The 23,380-nt window shown below is 39.6% G+C and overlaps 1 protein-coding gene across 7 annotated transcripts in view; it reads left to right on the forward strand.

Moving 5' to 3' along the window:
- wu:fj29h11 (protein NO VEIN) overlaps positions 1-23,380 on the forward strand; it is a 42,617-nt gene that overhangs the window by 5,205 nt on the left and 14,032 nt on the right. For all 7 annotated transcript variants that reach the window (XM_042397017.1, XM_042397020.1, XM_042397016.1 and 4 more), the window contains 29 exons: positions 878-1,076; positions 1,184-1,626; positions 2,877-3,002; positions 3,080-3,277; positions 3,879-4,019; positions 4,216-4,476; positions 6,606-6,786; positions 6,869-7,035; positions 7,194-7,337; positions 7,456-7,634; positions 8,221-8,393; positions 8,544-8,768; positions 8,911-9,020; positions 9,844-10,059; positions 11,013-11,139; positions 11,251-11,473; positions 11,626-11,773; positions 12,138-12,315; positions 12,466-12,643; positions 13,116-13,242; positions 13,439-13,558; positions 14,120-14,270; positions 14,377-14,489; positions 15,359-15,509; positions 15,789-16,037; positions 16,663-16,875; positions 20,422-20,603; positions 20,850-21,033; positions 22,484-22,626. In XM_042397017.1, coding sequence (XP_042252951.1) covers positions 878-1,076; positions 1,184-1,626; positions 2,877-3,002; positions 3,080-3,277; positions 3,879-4,019; positions 4,216-4,476; positions 6,606-6,786; positions 6,869-7,035; positions 7,194-7,337; positions 7,456-7,634; positions 8,221-8,393; positions 8,544-8,768; positions 8,911-9,020; positions 9,844-10,059; positions 11,013-11,139; positions 11,251-11,473; positions 11,626-11,773; positions 12,138-12,315; positions 12,466-12,643; positions 13,116-13,242; positions 13,439-13,558; positions 14,120-14,270; positions 14,377-14,489; positions 15,359-15,509; positions 15,789-16,037; positions 16,663-16,875; positions 20,422-20,603; positions 20,850-21,033; positions 22,484-22,626 — 5,250 coding nt within the window. The remainder of the gene's footprint in view (positions 1-877; positions 1,077-1,183; positions 1,627-2,876; positions 3,003-3,079; positions 3,278-3,878; positions 4,020-4,215; positions 4,477-6,605; positions 6,787-6,868; positions 7,036-7,193; positions 7,338-7,455; positions 7,635-8,220; positions 8,394-8,543; positions 8,769-8,910; positions 9,021-9,843; positions 10,060-11,012; positions 11,140-11,250; positions 11,474-11,625; positions 11,774-12,137; positions 12,316-12,465; positions 12,644-13,115; positions 13,243-13,438; positions 13,559-14,119; positions 14,271-14,376; positions 14,490-15,358; positions 15,510-15,788; positions 16,038-16,662; positions 16,876-20,421; positions 20,604-20,849; positions 21,034-22,483; positions 22,627-23,380) is intronic.

The following is a 23,380-nucleotide window of genomic DNA, read 5'->3' on the forward strand; positions in this document are numbered from 1 at the left end:
ATCAAGGCACAATCATGATCCAAATGTTAACATGGATAGCAACAACACTCAGAACACTTTGACATGTAAGGATCAAACTACATACCCCCCCACCCCCACCAGTAGGTTAATCTAGCTATGGAGAAATGTAAGTAGATGAACCATTTGTGAGTAATGCAGTCACCTTAAGCTTTGTCACTGTTTTTCCAATGCAGAGAGAAGCAGTGTTGGTGCTCAGCCCATCGCTTAGACACATTTTGAAACCCTTTGAGGCAACAGTTTGTTGCCTCACATTACATTACAGTGTTACAAAATTTCCACCCATGTCAGACATTGCTAGTTGGCATAGCCTGTCGTTGACTTTGTGTTGTGGAAAGTTTATGTAATGTTTGTGCTTTTAAAGGCGTGTCCATGTTTGCATTTGCAAACCATTTACAGTAGGCTGACTTTATGACATATTATTTATTACCTATTATGATCTACATAAGTCTACAGGACCAATCCATTTTTTGATCCTGTCATTTTGACATTTTTTTTATTCAAAAAAATAATTGAAGAGGTTGAGTTCGTAAATCATTATAAGGTATTTTGTGTATTTCTCAACTAATTACAGTTCAAAAATTAAGGCACTAAAGGCTTTTACTTTAGTTTATAGGTATTACTGATGAAAACAAACTTTCAAAAGTGACTGAACATATCAAGCTAATAAATGGATGTAGTTATCCAGTTATAATTTACAGTTATATAGTATCCAGTTATAGTTTATATTATGCCTTGATAATCTAATCTTATAAAAAAAATTGCGCTTTGAACTGTACAGTCACAAAGTAATTACCACTCTCTACCTTTGTATTGTATATAAACTACCTGGTCAATAAAGTTGCTGGATGTGTTCCAGGTGATGAGGAAGTACCAGCTGACTTCTCCATCCATGGACCAGCTGAAAACTTGCTATTTTCGGCACTTTGGTGAAGAGCTTCCCCTTGCGCAGTACATGTCTCTGTATGACAGCTGGGAAGCAACTTGTCCTAAGAAACTGCCCACTCAGTCTGAACCAACAGCAGATCCCACGACTGCTCCATTGCAGTCAACTGCAGGTAGCTGAAATAAAAACATTCACTTCCATACAATAAAACTTGATAAAGATTGTCATCATATCCTATCCATATTTATGAAACAAATGTGTTGACATATCCTTCCACAGCAACACAGAATCTTATGAGAGACCCTGAAAAAGAGCAACAGCAGCAGCAACAGCAGCAGCAACAGCAGCAGCAACAGCAGCAGCAGCAGCAGCAGCAACAGCAGCAACAGCAGCAGCAACAGCCCATTGCGTCCAACTTCCTCTGTAGCTCTGACTTTCCAGCACTGGGGGCAGATGTGAATGTGACCAAAGACCAGAAGAGCAAAACGAGAGATGCAACCCAGAAAGAGGGCGGTGCCTCTGTCTTTAGGGAATCTTATTACGCCCAGCTGAGAGAGGTCCATGGAGCTAACGTGCGAGCAGTGGAGGCCATGGAGGAGGACGACGAGGAACTCACAGGGAGGAGGAGGAACAGGGTCCTGGATCATGAAGCGATCAACAGTCTGATGGAGGATGTGATACGAGACATCGCCGCAGAGGGAGAGCTGGTCACCAAAGAGAAGGTGAGGAGTAAAGAGAACAACCTTTGCATCTTAAAGGAGTAGTTTGACAGCTTTGGGAAATATGCTCATTTGATTTCTTGCCAAGAGTTACATGAAAAGATGAATATCTTCCTAAATATGAAGCTTGAGCCAGCGGGTTAGCTTAGCAGGGATAAATAGCTAACATGGCTCCGTCTAATGTAAAAAAAAAAAAAAAAAATCGACCAGCACCTCTGAATTTGACTAATTAACACATTATATCTTGTTTATTTATACCAATATTATGATAAGTTTTGGTTTTACAGAGAGTTTGGTGTTAGATATTTCTTGGTCAGGTGCAGTGACTTCATACAAACTAAAATTTTGTGGGTTTTTTTTTTGTTTTTTTCCCCAATTTTAATAAGAAAAAGAAGCATTTATGTGAAAGTATGTACCTGTACATTTACATACAGTATATATAAGCATACACAGAAAACTTTTTCCCCTACTGATCCCAACCTTCTTCCCACCCCCAGTCAGGAAAGAGAAATATCTAATATATATATACACAATACACATAATTATAAATACATAAAGTATACATAAAAATATATAAAATATTAATATGCAACATTTAAATTAAAAAGAGAAAATAATAATAATTCATCTAGAGAATGCAGTCTTGCACCATGCTTATATAACTTTTCCAAGCCTAAATGGTATCTATATTAGCCCCATTTCATTTTGCTAATGAATATTCCATGATTAAAATGTCTAATAGACCACAAGCCCATCGATATCTCTGAGTATGCTGCACAAGGCTTTTAGAATAAAAACAATATGAACTAGCAAGTTCAAGTCCTGTCAGCTACTAAACACTCTTTCACAGACATCCTATTTACCTATTTGCTGTTGAAGTTGCTATAATATTCTGAACATAACCATTCATCACCAACAGTCAAATGTCATACAGGCTGTCCTTTCTACAGGAGGCAAAGCTATAAATATATAAGTCAACAGTAGCCTCAGTTGACCATTAGGTTGTGTAACAATATGACATGTTGTACTTTCAGTAAGTGACCTGCTTATGAGAAATGCTGGACAGGTAGTGGTTGACAAGATAGTTGAGGAAGGTGGATCCAATAAAAAGACTTGCAGTTACATGGCGTCTTTTAGTGGAAGAGAATCCAAGTGTAGATTTGACCTTATATCTGTTATATGTGTTGCTATTTGTGAATCTGCACTGTATGTCATTTCCTCATTGTCCTCTCTCTGCCCTCCACACCTCTCAGGTGATGTCCAGGGTGTGCCAGCTGATGCAGATTTCTTCTATGGAAGCAGCAAGGATAAAACACTGGAAGATTCAGGCTCTAAAAGACCTTCAATACGTCATTAGAGAGATCAACATGTTCATAGAGGTTGGCATTTGCTAATAGCTTGTTTTTTTCATCTGGAAGCTTGGTTGCTATTGAGGTCTGTTCCCCCTCTCTATCAGGCTACTGAAGCAGTGACATCCATCTGTACCCTGTATGAGCTGGGCCAATCACTGGCTGGCCTGAAGGACAAGAAGCGCTATGAAGAGCTGAACCTGGGGCCCCTCTGCAAACTGCCACTCATCCACCGCATGTTCAAGATCGACAGCAACACCAAGGATGATGATATTCACCAGATCGAGACAGCAGACATCTTAAAGGTACGACTCAAGTGGCAAATAAAAGGGATTTAGTTAATTCAATTGTTACCAAACATATAACAAAAGCTGTATATTACATAATAGGTAACACTTTTTTTGTTCAACCAAAAAGAGCATTTGTTACATTTGTTTAAAAAAAACTAGAAACGTGTTATAGAACTGCATTTTTTCCAAATTTGTAATGTACAATACAAAACATTTTAAGTTACACAAAGGCTCAAACTACTTAAAACTGCTGCAGTTTATCCAGTTCAGATGGCAGGACAGTGTTGCTATTAGATTCAAATGCAATCAGGAAGGCCATGTAAAATAATGCAAATACCCTCCAGGCACCACACAGTATTAGGTTGCTATGACAAGTCTTGATCCACAGACTTCATGTTTGAACGAACCTGTTTGAACCTGAACTATAATAGTACAGAGCAGCTTTGCCTTCAAAAAGAAACTAACAGGAAAGTTAGTTTGTGCTCATCATAGATACTGCAAGCTAATTTAACATAAAACCGCAAAACGAGGTGTGTGTGTGTGTCATGTCCTTTATGCATATAAGTGTAGTCTAATGTTTTCACCTAAATGTGTTTGCTGTATTTTCTTTGTTTAGCAACTTCGCATTTTTAGGAAGAAGCAGAGCAAACCCAAAGTAGACCTGGCTGAGTTTATGAAGTATCTGGCAGACCACTACAACTGTGAATCTCCCTTCGAGCTGGGTATCAGGATACACAGTGTTGGGCTGCCCATATCGGTAAGAGTCATGACCTCCTATCAGTTATTAGAGAGAGTTAGATCAATTTTGTTTTTATTCTGCACTTATTTCAGTTTTTTTAGGGAGTCGTTTTTGGCTGTGAAGCTTCTAGTTCTTCAAAATAAAAATAGTTGTGACACCAAAACATGACCAAAAGTCTCTGTGCTTTTTAACACTAATTCTCCTTCCCCTCCAGACTCTTATAAAGGTGAGTCGCAATGAGCATGCCCTCTTGGAGCAAGCCAGGGAGGCCATCCAGAGAGAGCTGGAGGAGGAGACCTACGAGCGGCTGAGAAAGATAAAGAAGGGTGTGCTGGAGCCGGTGCAAGGCGCCGGTTCCCTCTCCTCCACAGGCAGCTTGGACCTCAGGAAAAAGTATGCTTCCATGTCATCAGCCGAGGTGGCGCTGGCAGTCTTCTCAAACGCAGAAGGGGTGTTCAATCCCAAGATGGCCAAGGTGGGTGCCGGATAGCGTATTCTATTAATTAATCTGATGCTTCCTCAGATACATCAAAAGAGCTGGCTCAGTGTGGGGGACCTCAACGATTATGCTCTTGGAATGACACTCAAGTCTTGTGTCCTTAATTTGCTGCTTTGGACTGCTGGCTGTTAATTCCACTAAGCCTCCCAACCATGAGCCAGCAGGGGGATAACAGAGTATGAACAGGGACTTATGCAGCTGCTCTCCAGCTCTGAACTCATTAACAAAATGTCACCCTTCATAATCTCTTAATCCTTAATGAAGGCACAAGAAAAAAGTTAGTTTTAACTGATGAACACTGGCTAGACATTAAATTTGTGGCTAAACTCGTCTTGACAGCTGCCTACTTGTACATGCTCTGGGATTATCTTTACACTCTGTGTGATATTATGGGCATTTTCCATCATTATTAAAGCAGGACAGACTCATAGTGGATTTTTGGGGCTGGTACGGAAATTAGGGAGCAAAAAAATTCCAATATTTATATATTGGCCGATAATCTTGTATATACAGAATATATACATAAACACATTTTTTGATCCCTCAAACATTATTATCAAACACTTGTGACAAAAATATGTAATGGAGGCCTGATATTTTACAGTTTAACAATAAACTTTATTGTATAGAATGACATCAGTGCACTGAAATAGTAAACTTCACTGGGAATTTAATGATTATAAATTACTATAAATTAAAAAAACATATGTTTGTATATATTAAACTTGAATTAAGAAAAAGGATCAAATATACAAAAGTATGTGCCAAAGTTAACATTTTATTCAGCAAAAATGCACACCAGGGTTGTGGAAATAAAAAATGCTTGCGGGTTCCAAGTCTTTCCCAGGCCAACAGAGGGAGTTAGTAGCCACAAACGCAGCAATATGTGAGTAACTGGTCATTCCAAATTGGCAGAAAAAGGGCAAAAATTGCAAAATAAGTTTTCCAGAGGACTTTGACAGTAAATGGACAAACACTTGGATGGAAGATTTAGAAACCGATGTAATAGTGGAAGACTGGAAATCAGTGTGTGCTGATGCACATAGTCAGTCATTAAGTACTAGACTCAGATTATTACAGTATAACTGGGTAATGTGAACATATGTCAATCCTATAAAATTAAATCCTTATTATAGTAACATTCCAGATTTATGCACAAAATGTACTGAAGCAAAGGGCTCATTGTTCCACTATATTTGGTAATGCAGTAAAGTTAAAACTCTTTAAGGAAGATAAATGATACAGTGCAGATGATTATTTCTAAATGTATTCCAGTGGATCCTAAGTTTTTAATATTAAGGTTGTATCCAGAAGAACACAATTATATTAAAGCGGAATGAATAATGGTGATCTTTGTTTTTTGCACACCAAAAGACTGATTGTACTGACTCTGGTCTGGAAAAAGACTAGCAGACCAAAATATTAAACAGTGTGCCAGGCAGATGCTATCACTTATATATTAAACAGGAAACAGGATATGTTTGACAAGGTTTAGGGACAATTTATTGCTTTTATTAAGTATGTGCAGTACCTGGCAGATGATCAAGTGAAAGAGGAATAAATGCTCCTGTATGTAAATCTTGTAGAATGTTTTAGTAAACTCTTGTGACTGTGACAGATATTACTGGATTATCTATTTTCAATCTGGATTTTTATTTTCCTTTGTAGGGATTACCCATTTATGAAACTTTTTTTTTTGTCTGAGAAGCAACTTGTGCTGAAGGTTCCATGTTGTTTGTTTTGTAACTTAAGTATGTAGCCTAAGGCAATGAAAACTAATATATTGTATTTTTGAAACAGGTTTCAGGTTCAGTACTTGTTGGATTTATCAGAACAACTAAGCTTTTACTAAAGTCTTATGTTGGTTTTCAAGGGTTTGTTTGTGTCAGTAAGCAAGGAAGAAACATATTTGGTTGTTTAAAGCAAAAAACTTGAATGTTATTTTGAATATGTTTGCACATTAACAATTAAATATGATGTCTCGGCTAGAGGTGACATAAAACACAGTCTTTTCATTTTTTGTCAGAACTCAATACTTCAATGAAATGTCATATCAATGATTAACCACGTCTCTGACACATCCGTTTATTTCATTTCCAATCCAGCACGTGCAGAACTTCCTGGTTCAGGTGTCGGGTGACCGGTTGGCAAGGGCTTTGTTTCAGCTGGCTATCTGTGGTGGCTCTCTGGCTGTCCCGCAGGACCTGGTGCCCAAAGATAAGGCACCCAAAACCACCGAACAATCTAAAAAAGAGGACAAACCCGCCGCATCACTTCCCAGTGAAGGTATCAGTGCAGGACGTACAGTATCGTTGGAAAACATATCGTCTTATCTAATGCCTTCTAATAATGTATCTGTGTCTCTCAGCCAAGGTGAAGCAGTACCTGAAAGACAGCCTGTCCTCTCAGAACTCAGTCATCACTTTGGCCCACATTTCCTCTCTGGAAAAGAAGTTGACGAAACACTTCCAGGTCAAAGATTTCCTCTCTCTAGAGCAAGGCAACTTCTTGGAGTTCCTGGTTAAACACATTCAGGTACAAGTTGGGGGTTTTTTGTCTCTAAAAGTTTTTATTATGCTGTTAACTATCCGAGTGTCTGTTTTAGTGTGAAGTGTATATCTAAGGGTATCACAGTCCTTAAAAAGATGAAATTCACACCAGTTCTCTCCTCTTTTCTGCCGGCTTGTGTGCAGCTGCTGCAGGACGCACTGGGTTCTACTTTGATTCTGAGCAGTGGCAGCATGGAACTTGCGGGAAGTGGTTTCAGACCCACCAGACAAGATGTGTTTGAGTTCATCAAACAGTGTGGCGACATAACCTCCACCGATCCAGATGAAGTGAGTACAAAACGTATACTTTTAAGTACTAAAACAAAGTGTAAAGATTGTCTCTCTGTTACTCTATCATATAAATGTTGTAGAGGAACATTGGTAACATCCATCTTCCTTTTCCCAGCTCTCCCACATTGAGTTGGCGCTACGTTCCCACTACAAGGTCCGAGACAGTCGTGACCTGGGTTATGGTACTCTGCAGACGCTGGCCAAACTTGTGCAACTCCAGAGAGATCTGGCTGGAGGAGGACTGAGCCCGGTCTACTATGAGTCAGCCCTGTTTGCCAAACACGGCAAGTTAAGGTTAGCAGTGCAATTGGACGCCCCTGCCCCAAACCATTGCAACATCTGAGCAATGACTGACACCTTCCCAATGGACTGGTCAATATTCCAATACATATAAACATATTTAACTCACAGAACATCCAGTTTACCATAGCCACCCTGGTCAATGTTTATCAGTACAGTCATGTTTACACCCTACACCCTTGTACTGACTGTTTTTTAACTGTTTTGTCTTGTTTCTGCACTGTTCTATCTTGTCTTTGCACTTTATGTTGCCTGCCTTGTTTGCACAGGTTAAATGTCAAATGTAGCACCATTGGCCCTAGAGAAATTAAATTTCTTCCATACTGTGTACTTACAGTATACATGGATGGGTTGACAATAAAGTTCTCTTAGGACTTGAGTCATGTTTCAGTAGTTTTTGAAGGGATGTGAAATGTATCTAGCATGTAACTGGGAAAATGCACATCCACCAGAAATGTTTCTTTTTATACAAGCTTTTTCTCTCCGAGAGTTAGGACTAACCCTCCATGATTTTCCTGACTCTATTCCACCTCCGTCCTCACCTCTGTCTTCTTGTCTCCCACGTTCCTCCCATGAACAGTGCTGAAGGTGGGTTTGAGGCAGTGGGGTGCCTGGGTGAGATGTCCAAGGCCCAGGCCCTGGCCAGCTTACTCTCCTGCCCCCTGCTGGAAGATTTGAGTGAGTGGAGCCAATGGGAGCTCATCTTTAAACCCCTTCATGGCGCCCTCAAAGATTTCATCGAGAGAAATGCAGGTAGAACGAGTTTCTATTGTAGTTTTGTGTACTACAGCTATTTATGATCAGTGAAATGTGGTTTTGCTCAGTGTTTCTCCAGTATGATACAGCGGTACAACTTCCATGTGAATTACAGTATTGTTAACTCTTTGTTTCCTCACAACACAGCTAACACAGGCTTGGCGGCACTGGAGGTGACACCAGGTATGCTGCTCAGGATCACCACACACACAGGAGACAAACATTTCTCCAGCGCCGCCTCGACCCTCGACCCCATCGGCACAGCTGGCCAACTTGTATCCATGGTGGTAGCTGATGGGATCGTCAACGCTCCCACAGCCCTCCTAGCCAATCACATGCAGAGCTCCCTGGCAGCAGCTGTGGCTACAGAAGGTAGCAATGCAACAGATCTTTGAGATAACAGTTCACTTAAATTCCTCAGTGTCCTTTCAAATATTTAAAACTGAAGTAATGCATTGCAGTTCAAATGCAGCGTGTTTGTCACCATTGCTAAAATAAGAGTTGTCTTCTTTAGATTTGTCCCGGGCTGAAGAGGATGTGTCATGTTACAGCACAGTGGCCAAATTCCTTTTGGCTTGTTTGACGCGAATCCCCACCAGAACGTGCCAGGCTCTTTTGCAGCAGGTCAGTTGTACTGCCTTGCCTGTGTAAATTACAGGATGAAATCATATCCCTTGTGTTATTTTTGGTGAGAAGTTGACAGTGAGAGCAGATAGTCCAAGTGGATGTTGTTAAATTCCTCCTGTGGCTCTTTAAAAGGCTCAACAGGAAATAGTCATTCTAGCTCTGATATCTCAAAGCCACCCTCATCTACTTGGAATCTAATTGGTGCTTTTAATAATCTGTGCATTTAGGTTTAGCTCTAAACCAGTAGGCGGATAGCATCGTTAGCTGTTATGCTCAGCTATTCAAAAACCAAACTATTTATGTTTGGACACTATAGATAATAATGTATTTGCATTTTTTTTTTTTTTTTGAAGTGTCAGTACTCAGACTGTATAATTAGGAAACATTCTTCCCCGACAAACAGATGGTGCACAGCTTTTAACAAACAAACAAACAAAAAGAAAACAACATTTCAGTGTCGCCTTGACCAAGCAGCGGGCAGATTTAGCCTGTGAGTTTAATCTGCTCACCTAAATTGCTGAGGAAGTGGTCGATATAAGTCTTGCAGTTGTCATGCCAACCACAGATTTTCCCAGCAAACCAGTCTGGTCACATAGATGCAGCAGCTTCCTGGATTGTTGGCACTACAGTTTGTGTTAAAACCATTTACAGAAGGCACAGGATCACTGTAACTCCATTTTTACTTGTTGGTTTTTGCTGCGATTATTACAACATAGATTGGATAATCAAAATTTCAAAAGGCATGATTACAAAATGAAGTGTATTTCTGTCATAACTCTGATTAAGAAATGGTGTGTATGTTCTTGAATGTGACCTCCAGGTGTTTTTGGAGCCTTTCTCTCGTGTGTTGGGCCAGGCCAAGTCTAAACAGGTTCTGATAGCTGTGGCCCAGTCTGACCCGAGACACATAAACTGTCTGCACCGACTCGGCATCCTCATGGGCATCACCGACTGGATCAAAGACTATCAGAAAAAGCTGACCCCACCACAGATCCAAAACATCAGTGTGCCCACAGCACCTGTGGACCAGGCCAAGGTCAGAATACCAGTCAGAACAAATATAAAAGCAGTACTCAGAGATCAGAGAGTCATATTTCGAAACTGACAAATATCAACAACAGTGCTTAAATATTATACTGTTCTAAACACCCTGTGTTGACTGTCTATCTTCAACCAACCACTGTGGCTAAACAAAGAGTAATAATAACATAGCACCACCTACAGAAAATTAACCTTAATCTAAGAATTGGCCCCAGTGCAACTGACAAGTAATCTCTGGGTAGTGCAATGCCAGAACACTACTGCCATGACCATACTGAACTTACAACCACCAAAAGCAGTTAGGTCATACTGTTCAAATGTATTTTTCAGGGTTATAGCAAAGTGAAACTTCTAGAAAAATACGAAAAAATACTTAGTGTCATATATGGTCATAAAACACTAAAAAAAGACATTGACAGTATGGAAAAGTATGGAAATAAATTCTCATATTAAAAGCTGATATTCAAATAAAGGCAGGTCATTAATAAAGGGCGGGCAAACAACAACTGAGGGGGGTAGAATCACCTGTAGCCTACTACAACAACTCACATTGTTAATCTGGTATAACGTCTATTTCACCTGCACTAATCCCATCAGTACAACAGAATCATGTTCTGAGTTTCTCTTTAAAAAAAATAATGTTTTCATACTCGATTGCAGTCGTTTCCTCTTTGCCGTACTCCTGATCGATGTTCAGCTAAGTCAACGTTTCCTGATGTTTTTCACATTAAAAGCCTACCTATAAAGGGAACACTGCAAAAGGTTTAATGTGAGAATTCTGGAGGAATTACTCATGAAAGCTTAACATAATATACGATTGGAGAATTTATGGTATAATGTGTAGCCATGTTTTATTGCTGTATATTCACTGTCATGTTCCTCTGTCTTGTTTCTTTTCTGGTTCTGGCAAACTTGGCTTCTAATTGTCTTTTATTTTTATGACTTCAGTCCAATTTGGTAGATTCTGAGAGCAGCAGTCTGTCAGCTCTGAACATGAGTGAGGATGAGTATCTTGAGGATAACATCATGGACACCAGCTTTGCCTCCTCCCAGCTCAACCACAGCCCACAGCAAGGTGATTGAAAGTAGTTCAGCAAAACACAAACTGTCTCTGTCTTTATGCTTTTGTGAATAAAGGACAGCATCTGCTTCCTTCTTTCTTACATGGCTAAATATTTTCTTGTAGTCAACGGTGAGCAAGAAGAAGAGGCTGAGGAGGAAGAGGATGAAGAGGAGCTTTATGAGTTTGCCTCACCGCCTAACGAAGTGACATCAGATGTCAGCAGTGAAGCTGAAGGCGGCCAGGGCGAGGAACAGTCAGAACCGTCTGATTCTAAAGAAAACGAGACTGCGAGCTGCCAGTCAGAGACCACATCAGATCTCCATAGAGCCTTAATCGAGGAGATCAGGTTTGTGCTCATTCACCATAATGTCACCCATCACAGTTAAGATGGCTACATCCGTTATAATAATTTAGTTCTGTCATGCACTATGTCACTCCTAGAAGTAAAGCTAATCTTTGTTTTTTCTTGTGTTTCTTCTCGTTTTCTGATCATCACAGGAAAAATGAGTTTGGTATCGGTGTGGAATTGACTGCTGAAGGCCAGAAGCTGATGCAGGTCCACCAGGACAGGCTGGGCCGGAGCTTGGACCGCCTCTCCACTGAACTCTACAGCAAAGACACACACTTTGTCCTGGAGCTCATTCAGGTGACTTCTACTATAACATTTACACCATGTCAACACCTCTTTTCATCTCTGCTGCATGTATTTACCCATATTTATGAAGATAAATCTGGATTCTTTTTCAATTATTAAACAAGTGAAATATTTGTGAAGGGTCACCACTAATATTCCATTATTAAGAAACCAGCTGTAGTAAAGATGGAATCATGGTACATAATGCAGAAAATGCATGAAAAGGGTTAAGCTTAGCTCTTTTGGATACTCACTACTCTGTAAAAGATAATTTTTTGTGTGATTCTGTGGCTAGAATAAAAGTTTCAAGTATTACAGTTTTATTTGAAATATCTCTAACTATAACTAAGTCTAATCTCATCCTTTCCCGTTTTAGAACGCTGATGACAACAGTTACCCATCAGAGACTGGTGTCATTCCAGCGCTGGCGTTTGTGGTGGAGAGAGACTGCATCTCCGTTCTCAACAATGAGACCGGTTTCCAGGAGAAAAACATCAGGGCCATCTGTGATGTGGGGCGCAGCACCAAGGGCAAACACAAATACGGATACATAGGTGAGTATGTACATGATGTCCTGAATAGTGTTAAAATTTGTTTGACTGTTACGTCACTTTGCAAAGGGTTTTTATAAAAACATCTTATTACTGTTAGTCACTAATGAAAGAATATCATGGTTTATTAATGATACTGATTTCCCCTTGCAGGACAAAAGGGCATCGGTTTCAAGTCAGTGTTTAAAGTCACAGACTGTCCCGAGATTCACTCCAATGGCTTCCATTTGTTCTTCGACAAGACCTGCGGCCCCATGGGATACATCCTCCCCCACTGGACTGAAGATGAGAGGCCTCTGGACGCACAGCTGAAGGACGTAAATCAGCACAGGTTAGATCACACATCATACATCATAATTTATTTCTAATCTCTAACTCAAACAACTCAAACAATTAATTAAGTTAGTAGTGTATCTCAAATATACACTACATGGCCAGAAAATTATTGATCGGCTTTTTTAGCAAATACAGTGGATAATTGTATACACTTGAAAATGTGTCTCTTCCATAACAGCAATATTAATACATGCTGAGTGTCTCAAGGAATAAATGGTAGCAGATTTTGTTAAATATATGACTCTCAGAGCTGTTTGCTACCATTTTGTACAGCGATGACTCATGCAATATATTTACACTTTGTTAATAGTTAGTATTCCATAACAGCCTCTGGAGATGGCTTGGGAGAGCAGAAGAAGAATAAACCCACTGATTTATCTATTTTTATAGCAACGTTAACTTCGTTACACGTTTGTTTGTCATGTTAGAACCACATCACATTTGTTCTCTCATGCTTCTCTCATCAGCTGGACCACTAAGATCTGCCTTCCTCTGCGTTCCGAGAGCCATCAGACCCGAAACCTGTTTCATGACGTGCACCCCTCCCTGCTACTGTTCCTGCACCGCCTGCGCTCCATCACCATCTACAACCAGGTAGCTCCTGCACTCATACGCTTTCATGTATACAAACACAGATTGTCGAAATCCTTCTTGCATGTGCAAAGAAACAAACACTCATGCATATATGCATTTTTCCACTCAATACAAGGTGCAAACATAAACAAACAAAAGTCATTAAGAATCAGCTGTTTTTAATCCTTCCTCATCTGGTGCTTCTGTCTCCATGCAGAGTGAGAAGCGTCATGTGACAATGACTCGTAAAGACCTGAGTCACAATGTGTTAGAGGTGGAGCACACAGAGGGCATCGAACGCTGGCTAGTTGTTAAAACCACTCTGCAGCCCAAGAAGGTAATGCAAATCTCCTCTTCTTTCACTTTCACGCTCACTTATCATATCTAGATTTCAGAACAAGAAGTTGACATCTGTTTCCTCATTCCATCACTCCTGGGGAATGAATAAAATTTACTCTAGCATTTCTCTGACATGCTCCCGGTGTTTGCGCTTCATGATTGTTCCTCCTCAAAAGCCTGTCACACTCCGCTTCTCGCCAGACTTTGTGAAAACTCACTCGTTAGGCAGGGATTTGGTTCAAACCTCAAGCAAGAAAATATGACAAAAAAGATCCAGAGATACACACACGAGCACATAAACACCACAAAACAGATTCTAATCATCTGTCAGGCTGAAACTGCAGTGTGATCCCTGCTAATCTTTCTTCTCCAGATATCTCTCTTCTCCTACTTGCCAGCAGCAGCTGTATGTTACCTGCAGTTAGGTTATGTAAGAGAAGAACTGAGGCCGTGCCCTAGTTCATATTTGATCTGTTCTCCAACAGCCACAGTGTAAGAAGTCAGATTTTCTAAGAGTTGCTGTGTCTCTGCGTCGATACTTATCATTTTCCTCCTGTAGATTAAAGAGGATGTTGAGTCGACCGAGCTGGCCCTGGCTTTCCAGCTTGGCGATAACGACACAGGAAGTGACGTCGTATGCCAGCCTCAGAAACAACCCGTCTTCGCCTACCTGCCCCTTCGCAGTTTTGGCTTCCGCTTCATCGTCCAAGGTGAAATTGTGCTTAAAACATTAGAGCATCCTAATTATGGACACACACCTTGTTTTCTGAAGAAGAAATCTGTCTGCACTCTCACTTAAACTCCTTTCTTCACCAGGCGACTTTGATATCCCGTCTTCTCGGGAAGATGTGGACAGAGACAGCTCATGGAACCAGTGGCTTCGATCTGAGATACCACAACTCTTCCTCCAGGCAATGGAAGTCTTCACTGTAAGACAAGATCGGCAGTGTTTTAAGAACAATTTAGCAGAGAGAACAGATGAGATGCACCTTTTAATGATTCCTGCAAGGAATTCAGATTATTAAAAAAATACCATTAGATACAGCAAAAATAAAGAGAAGCAAACAGGTGATATATATAATTTAATTGACTTGGGCGTAGTCTGAAAAAGTATAATATATGAAAAGTATAAAAGTGGAAAACATTGAGGACTACTGTCATAGGTCTTGTGGTAAATTCAGTGTAATGTACATTTCACAGTTATGTCATACTTACCAATCTGCTGCTTTGAGATTAAACAGTTTTCATTCACTAATTAATTCTGATGGTTTCTATCCTACTGTTTTTTTTCTCAGTAATATTTAAGTTCCCATCAATGAAACTCAATACTTCCTGCAGCTGTTTGAAGTTAAAATCTCTGCCAGGAATGGGAGGGATTATACCTTTTGAACCACTTAAATGGTTCGGTAGTGATCAAATATTGACAAAATGGAAGCAACAGGGAATAATGAATGAATGAAAACATGTTCCTGGCAGAGACAACAGTCTTACAACAGCAGATAAGTGAGAATGACATCTGTTGAAGTACTGATAGTGTTGTGGAAGTGGACGTTATCAGCAATAACAGCAAGTTAAAACAGGAGCAGATCATAAAACAGCAAGATATTTTACTGAAATATGATCAAATATACTGATAAATACAGACTTATCTCTTATGTAAGCCTATTTCAAATAAAGGCCTCATTCTCTTGCAGTTAAAGTAAACCAAGGCTCATGAATCAACATGATAAAGTAATATGGACTAATCCTTGACTATTGTTTTTCTTTAAACTAATGTCATGCTTTCTCTTTGTTCCAGGATCATCCAGAGTTCAGGGGGATGAAGGGTCTCTGCCAGTTCCTGCAGTTTATCCCCCTGCCTGACGAGGTGTTGGACTTCTTCAAGCCTGTTGCCGGGCAGATTATTCAGCTGCTCAAGGGCAAGGCCTTCCTGCCTACACTCAGCTCAGGTATTTAAAGTTCAAAACAATTAAAGGTTTAATACATTGAACTAGAAAGTAAATACACCAAGAGACACCTAAAGACACCAAAACATTGAGCCCTGTTCATTAAAAACTTTTTTTGTTTGTTTTTCCTCTTTGCATCTACTCAGTGACTTGAAAACGCTGTATGTAACCCTCAAGTAAATGTGTTAGTCTGTAGTTTGTGTTTCTCTCTTATTACCTGCCAACATGTGAAAACTGTGTCCATATCAGCCACGTTATCGAAGTCCGTGCTTTCTCTCCCAGATGGAAAGGTTGTGTACAAGCTGCCGTCCCAAGTGGCCGTCTGTCAGGACGCCGTGATCCGCGACGTGATCGGTGGAGACGAGCTCGAAAAGCATCTGTCTCTGTCCTATCTTCATCCCGGGCTAAGTCCCGCCCCACCTAACTCCCTGCTCTCTCACCTGGGAGTTCGAAACCTGAGGGGGTCTGATGTTACTACGGTAACCACAGCCATGGCCAGGGAGCTGATGAGAGCAGGAGGCATCCATTCAGGTGTGTGCATTAGGGGGCATAACAGCACTGTGCTATGTGTTCACTGTAAAAACACAGAAGCTTTTATACAGTGATAGACTTTGGATTTTTTATTTTGGTGCATATATTGCTATAGGGGTGTCTGTGGGGTTGTAGAGCACAAAAAACAAGGAAAATGAAAGGTAGTAACAACATGCATTTCACACATGGAGTGTGATATTGTCAGATGTAGTTGGATCTGGATAGATTTTGGGGCACTTTGCTGTATAATATCATTTCTCAGTGAGGATCATGTATACATGAGCGCAGTAAAGTGACGCTGAAATATTTCCTTGCTACTATAATTTGCTTTATTATTGGCCTCATTAACATTGTTGTTTCAGTTTGAAACATCATGATGGGACACCAGGTGGCTCAATTGCCTCAAATGATAATTGCTAAAATTGCTCATCAAAGCAATATGGATCTTGATCAGTTCAGTGCTTTTGCTAAGCAACACTATGTTTTTTTATGCACTGAAAGTCTGGAGCCTCACCCTGACACAGCCACTCATGGCTCTTAATGTTGCAATATTTAAGACGTGACTCATTTTCATGTAGTATAATGTACAGTAGTCATTGACACTAAGCCTTTATCTTTCCTCTAGAGGGTGGCCTGCGTCAGCTGGCCAGGCTGCTGGTTTGCAACTTCCGAGCTCTGGAGCATGGCTACGGAGAGGTAGACTCCATCTTGCAGAGTCTTAGGGATCTACCCATAATCCCTCTGGCCGACGGACGTTTGGTGGCACTAAACGGGGAGGGAGTGTTCTTTCCAATGGAAGAAACCAATACCAAGAAAAAGAAAGCTCAAGCGCAGACTGGTAATTGTACATTTATTCAACTTATTGATTGTGAGAATATATCATTATTTTTAGTAGTAGTAGCAATATCTCAGATATCACACACCTCAGATGCTACCATGACAATGGACGTTTAGATGTGTGACATGTGCTTGGTCATTTTATTGCAAATTTAGTTGTTTTCGAGTGTCAAATAATTTTGCCCCACAAATATTTACAGATATTTTTGGTTTTTGCATTAAAACACTGTATGATTTTAAATAGTCATGAGACTAAATCAAAAAGATGAAAAAATAGCTGCACACTGCTGTCTTGTTCCTAGAACACTACAACATCGCTAAAAATAGGTCCAACATGCAGCTGTACTCACACTCTCACCTTCACCTGAGGAAGCCCATTAGTGGATAAAATGTTGTCAAGTGCATACAGAATAAAAGGAAGAATAAGAAATGAGACAGCAGTGTGTGCATTTCACAGGTTTCCAGTTTCCCAAAATGTGATAAACTGATGTAGGAAAACAAAAACAGATAAATATATATATCACCTTAGTGATGGTGAGAGGTGCACATGTACAGCTCTCCATCTGTGCTCATAAAGCTCAGCAGTGAAATACTTCCCGAGGCTGAGAATGATGGTGATACTTCACAAGAATAACAATAAAATAATAACAATAAAAATAGCATTTTGAATTACATGGTACATTTGGACCGAAGAGACTCTGACATTGTAACTCAGGCTGTAGGACGGATTAAAACTTTCTGTTGTAGAAGCAGAGCCTGTGTTATTCGTCAAGAGACTGTGAACCCTCTTTAAGGACCTGCGTCAACAGCTGTTTCTGTTCTTTTAGAAGTCAGCACATTCACAGACGCTCAGGGCAGTGACGTAGGTGTATGACAGGCTTCACCTCTCTCTAAGAATAAGTAAAACACATCAGAACATGCACACACTGAAGACACCGATGTTGCGCGTCATTGCGTTCAAAAACAGTAGCCAAAGAAGAGGTTAAGAATGGCAAGCATGAATAATTGATTTTTACACTCTGATGTAAGCATCTCACCACTGCAGTTTGCTGGCTTTAATAGTCATGTAGTGTAAGTGGTTTCGGTGTCTTACACACAGAATACTTATGTTTGACTCAGAATTGGCTCTTCTTTAGTGTTTTACCTCGTTTAGCATCTCGCTCCAGTGCTTCACAAGAGCATCACAAATATCTTGGAGGCAGAAAACTCTGGTCAAGTAACTGATCAGGCAAATACAGTAATTAGTAGTAAATAATAATTATTAACTTACTCTAATGTCAGTGTATATTCAGTGGTAGTTGTCTATCACATTTTTTTGTCTGTATTGTATTAAATCAATGGATTATTATTATAAATGAGGGAAGAATGGTGATCATAATTTCTCAGACTAAAGTCTCGTCTTCAGAATGTTTCTTTTGTCTGACCAACAGCTTAAACCACAAATATATTCAGTTTACAATGATATAAAACAGAAAACCAACAAATCCTCACACTTTAATAGCTTAAGCAGTTTCTTTATTATTAATTATTATTATTGTATTTATAAATGTTTTAGCCACGTTAACGGCATGATTCTAGGGATGACAGTGTAGTTTGGTTGGTCCAGACTGAAATATTTGAACAACTACTAGATGGATCGCCTTGAAATTTGGTTCAGATATTCATGATCCCCTCAGAATAAATTGTAACAACTCTTCATATCCCCTGACTTTTCTTTTTTACTATTAGTGACTTTTTGATCAGGTTAAAGTTTTAATTTGTCCACTTTTTTGTTTTTTGTCCAGTAAAACTATAACATTACCATCAGCCTCAGTTGTACTTTGTGTTTAGTGCTAATAAGTAAATGTTAGCATGCTAACACGCTAAAATAAGATGGTAAAAGTGGTAAAAATTAAACCTATTAAACAGTATGTTAACATTGTCATTGTGTTGTATCAGCTCTCAGATGCTCTCATCTGCTAAATGAAAATGTTAATTGTGAGCTTGTTAATATGCTGACGTTAGCATTTAGCTTAAAGCACTGCTGTGAGTACAGTCTTATATGGCTGCTAGCATGTCTGTAGAGTCTTAGTTTTGTTGTTTGACAAATGATTTAAACAACTCATTGAATATAAAATTTGTCCATAAATTACAACCACAATGGACTAATTGTTTCATCACTAAATTAACATTTTAAGGAGAACTCTTTAACACTAGTTTACTCAATGTGGGGACAACTCAGCTATCGAAAACAGTTTCATAATGTCTTTTTGCTTTTATAATAAGAAATAACCCTGATCATGTCATCAGGTTTATCTTTGCTTGGACTCACAGACTACAGATTTTTCATAGAAAACCTGCATACTGTAGCAAACTTTGTGGCATGCAGCATTTACCAGGCCGGGAGCGTCTGATGAAAGATGTAAGCTGGGAAATGTAGGATTCAGAGTTTTTGGAGCATGACCCATACAAGAGACTAAAAGTCAGGACACCTCAAGCTCTGCTGCTTCCATTTTGGTCATTCTTTTTTAATTTGTTGTGAGTGCCCTAACTTTATAGGTTCAACACTAAATCACTGGTATACATCTTAAAATAAGTATGTAGTAGCAGTTATGCATGGTGGAGAATAGTAAAGTATCACAAAATCGCTGTTCGGGTGGCATTCTCAGGCCTGAAAACTTCCCCTTTCAAGTATATGTGACTCTTCTGTCACTGAAAATACAAAATGAACAAATAATGATGTGAAAGTAGACAGGAAATGATAGACTGTAATAGCAATGAATTCTTGACTTGGGCTGCTTTTCAGGTCATTGAATGTAGTTTGAGTTTCACTGTGCAGTGCAAACCTCAAGCTCTGCTTAAAGGTGAAGTCAAGTGTACAGAGCTGTGTGCGATAGCTTCAGAGAGACAGCTGGGTTAAACATGGTGTTCCTCTGAAATATTGAGCAGTACAGAGATCAGTGGGGAAATGCTCTTTCAGATGCCAGTCTGTAGAAAAATAGGTCACCGGAGGCTTTTGGCAACACATATTTAGGTGTGTTTCTGTATGTCATTATATATACACATATATACTGTACATATACACAATATACATCGTATTATCATTTATTTGCATGTTAAAATTCCAAGAAACTGTAAATTTACAGTAAATTTTATTCAGATTCACAAAGAATCTTATATTCCTTAAATCCAGGTCAAAGTGAGACTTGACATTAGAAAAATGAATGTCTACTTGAAAACTGATTGCTACTGCAGCAGTCGTCTGCTTCTCTCTGAATGTGTTGCAAAATGTTCTTTAAGGCATACATTATGAAATGAATGGAAACATTTTAGTAGTGCTGGAAGGCTTACAAGCTTTATATAGATACTAAAATGTTCAATACATTTGAGTGGTGGAAATAATATCACCCACAATCTATCCAATACAACAGCACTGCAACAAAAACTACTGGTACAAAGTGAAAATGTTGAATTTATGTGACACTCGGTCAGAAGTGCTAATTTTTTAGGCTGGAGTTGTGGTTTTAATCCATATTTCCTCCCATATGTCATCTTTTTCTGCATACAGGACCTTTGTCTGCATTGTACAAGGATGTGAACGTAGTTCACCCCTCTCTGCTGAGCTGTGTGGAGCCTCTGGAGAGTCAGCAGGTGCGAGAGCTGCTGAGAAGACTCGGTGTTCATGAACTGGAGCCTCAAGAGCTGCTGGAACAGCACATCTATCCTTCAATACGGAACAACAAATGGAAGGTACAGTAGCATACTGTATATACACTGCATCCACTGTGTTTCCATCTGTGTCAAAAGTAATACCAAGACCATTTCATGCACATTTGAAGTGAAATTGTTTGTGGTGTTTTGTGTAAAATGGAAATAATTGTATTAAAGCAAATTTAATGCTCAAAAACAAGTCCATTATATTTGACTTGAATGTCTTTCTCTCATTGTCCTCCTCTTGCTCCTATGACCTCATCCCCCCACTGATTTCACCACCAGTCGAAGCCTGAAGCAGTGGTTGTGAGTTACTTGGTTTTCATCAAGCAGCATTCCTCCTCCAGCCGGGACTACTCAGACACTGCAATACCCGTCCTCACCAACAGGGGTCTGCTGTGCCCAGAGCTGGACAGGGTGCACTTCACTGAGGAGTACGGCAACATCAACCTACCAAAGAGACTGCCTGGTACGAGTTCTTAGTAGTGACACACACACACACACACACATACTACACCTGTACAAAGGTTGATGCAATTGAACATGAATCCTTGTACTTCTCCAGCTATTGTTCAGTATCCATGATGGCCCTAGAAAGAATGATAAAATATCCAAAACAATCACCAAGGCATGTTTCTGGCAGTCCACAGCTAGCTTTACTCCTGGGGACATTTAGGACATCAACTGTGTGTCTATGTGTGTGTGTGTGTGTGTGTGTGTGTGGTTTGTGGTGTTATGTGAGGTTTTGCTTCCATTGTTAGGGTTAAAGAAAGCATGTAATGCCTGGGAGTATTGAACGGGGTTGGTAGAGTGAGTTTGTGAGTGTGTGTTATGTAAGTGGCCTACAGAGGGGCTACATTCACAAACTACTTCTTCTGCCCATTTAAAGACATCATTTTTAAACATCTGTACTTTTACATTGTGGATACATTGCAGTTGTCCTCTAGCAGTATTATTATAATCAACTAGGGACACCCTGATAATGTTTTTGTTCCCCTGGTTCATGATTGGAGGCATTTAATGTTGCATATGTGCTGATAACTATTGTCATCCAATACTTACATTTTCAGTTTAATACAACTGCACATTTCACAGTTAAAGAATATTAAAGAAGCTGAAGCATCTAAATTGAATTCATCCATGAATTGTAAAATTAATCTTTTATACCTTTGTTATATTAATACTACAATTACCACTACTAATACTATATGTAATACATAAATACAGTACACACTTTATACTCTCACTTTAAATTGATGCATCATCATAATCTTTTTAAATTACCTGCTGGAAAACTCTGACATTCCAGGAATATCTTTTATTTTTCAATTTGAAATAATTTCCTGTGTAAAATAACTGCAAACATGTACCTACATGTTTAATGTCAGTTTATGACATACAGTCATGACACTTAACTTAGATGGAGCACAAAAGGGGAAAGTAAAGAGTTAATGTAAAATATTGATCAGCTCTGATATCAATCCTTTGATTGCCTTCAGGCAACATTAACAAATGAGTTCATGGCAAAGACGAGTGTCATTGTAACATCGCTGCTGTTGTTACTGCAAGTGATTTTCCAGAAGAAAAACATCTTTCTGATTAATCTGATTGATTCTTGTCTCAGAGAACATAATGCTATTTTTTTTGTATCTTTCTGTCTGGATTTTCTGTGGAGCAAAAAAGTTACTGCAAGTGATTTTCCACCCATAGGTCTTAAGCACATTGCAGCAACTACAAATCACTGCAGCAGAGTGCCTGTGAGACTTGATTAATTATACAAATGTTTCACATTGTTTTAAATATTCATTGGTGTCAAAAAGTAATGGCCTCCTCATCATTTACTCATGTTTGTTCACCAGATTCTTCCTCTTATAAACTCTTACCCTGCTACCTGTCTTATCTCCTCACCCATTCCCCAGGCTGTGATTGGGTTTTGCTGAGTCCCTGCTACGTGGAGACAGACGGCGATGTAGCAGGATGGAGAGAGCTGTTCAGCAGACTGGGAGTCAGAGACGGCCTCATCATCCGCAAAGAGAGACGAACACTCACTGCGAAAGAACTGGTGAGGAGGACATTGCTTAACTGTTACCTCAGAGATCACATTCAACTCATGCTGCAAAGACGCTACTATATTAGCACAAAAAGACCAGACCAAGGTCACGACAGCCGTACCTGTGAGAACAGAAGATAAAGGGCTATGAATGTGTTACATAAGGACACAATATTTACTGGTTGCATGGACACCAGAAGCAAAACAGAATCTTCCTCTGCATTAGAAACTTAATGTGACTCATCAGGTTGAATAAGGTAGTGATTAAAGGATGAAGATACTAACCATTATGAGTCACAGAAAGACTAGAGAGATCAATAGCTGCTTTGAAGATAAGCAGAAAAAGCAGGTGACTGATGGGACGTGTCACAGATCGAGCTGAGGCTGCACAGGTCAGACATTCCTGATGCCTGTTTTAGCCTGGGCTGCAGCTAAAAGGGATAGTGTGTGGATTTGTTATGATACCATCAGTCGTTGTGTGACTGATACTGCCATCACGCACGTAAAACTACATATTTGTTTCAAATAAACAAGCAGAATGAAGTTTAATCATGTTAGTCATTTGGTATGGCAGGGCACAACTTCTAAGTAGGTTCTGATTTGTGGTTGACATTACTGTCCTCCTCTGATCAGGAGCAAAATATCATGAAAATAGTGGAAATTACGCTGAAATAATCCATTGATTAATCTGAAGTACAAAGTTCATTTTTGGCCTCAGCAGAGTATTTTTCTTTTGGGGAAAATGGTCTTCTATACTAATTGTAAA

Source organism: Thunnus maccoyii, chromosome 20, assembly GCF_910596095.1.
Source record: "Thunnus maccoyii chromosome 20, fThuMac1.1, whole genome shotgun sequence".
Taxonomy (NCBI): Eukaryota; Metazoa; Chordata; class Actinopteri; order Scombriformes; family Scombridae; genus Thunnus; species Thunnus maccoyii.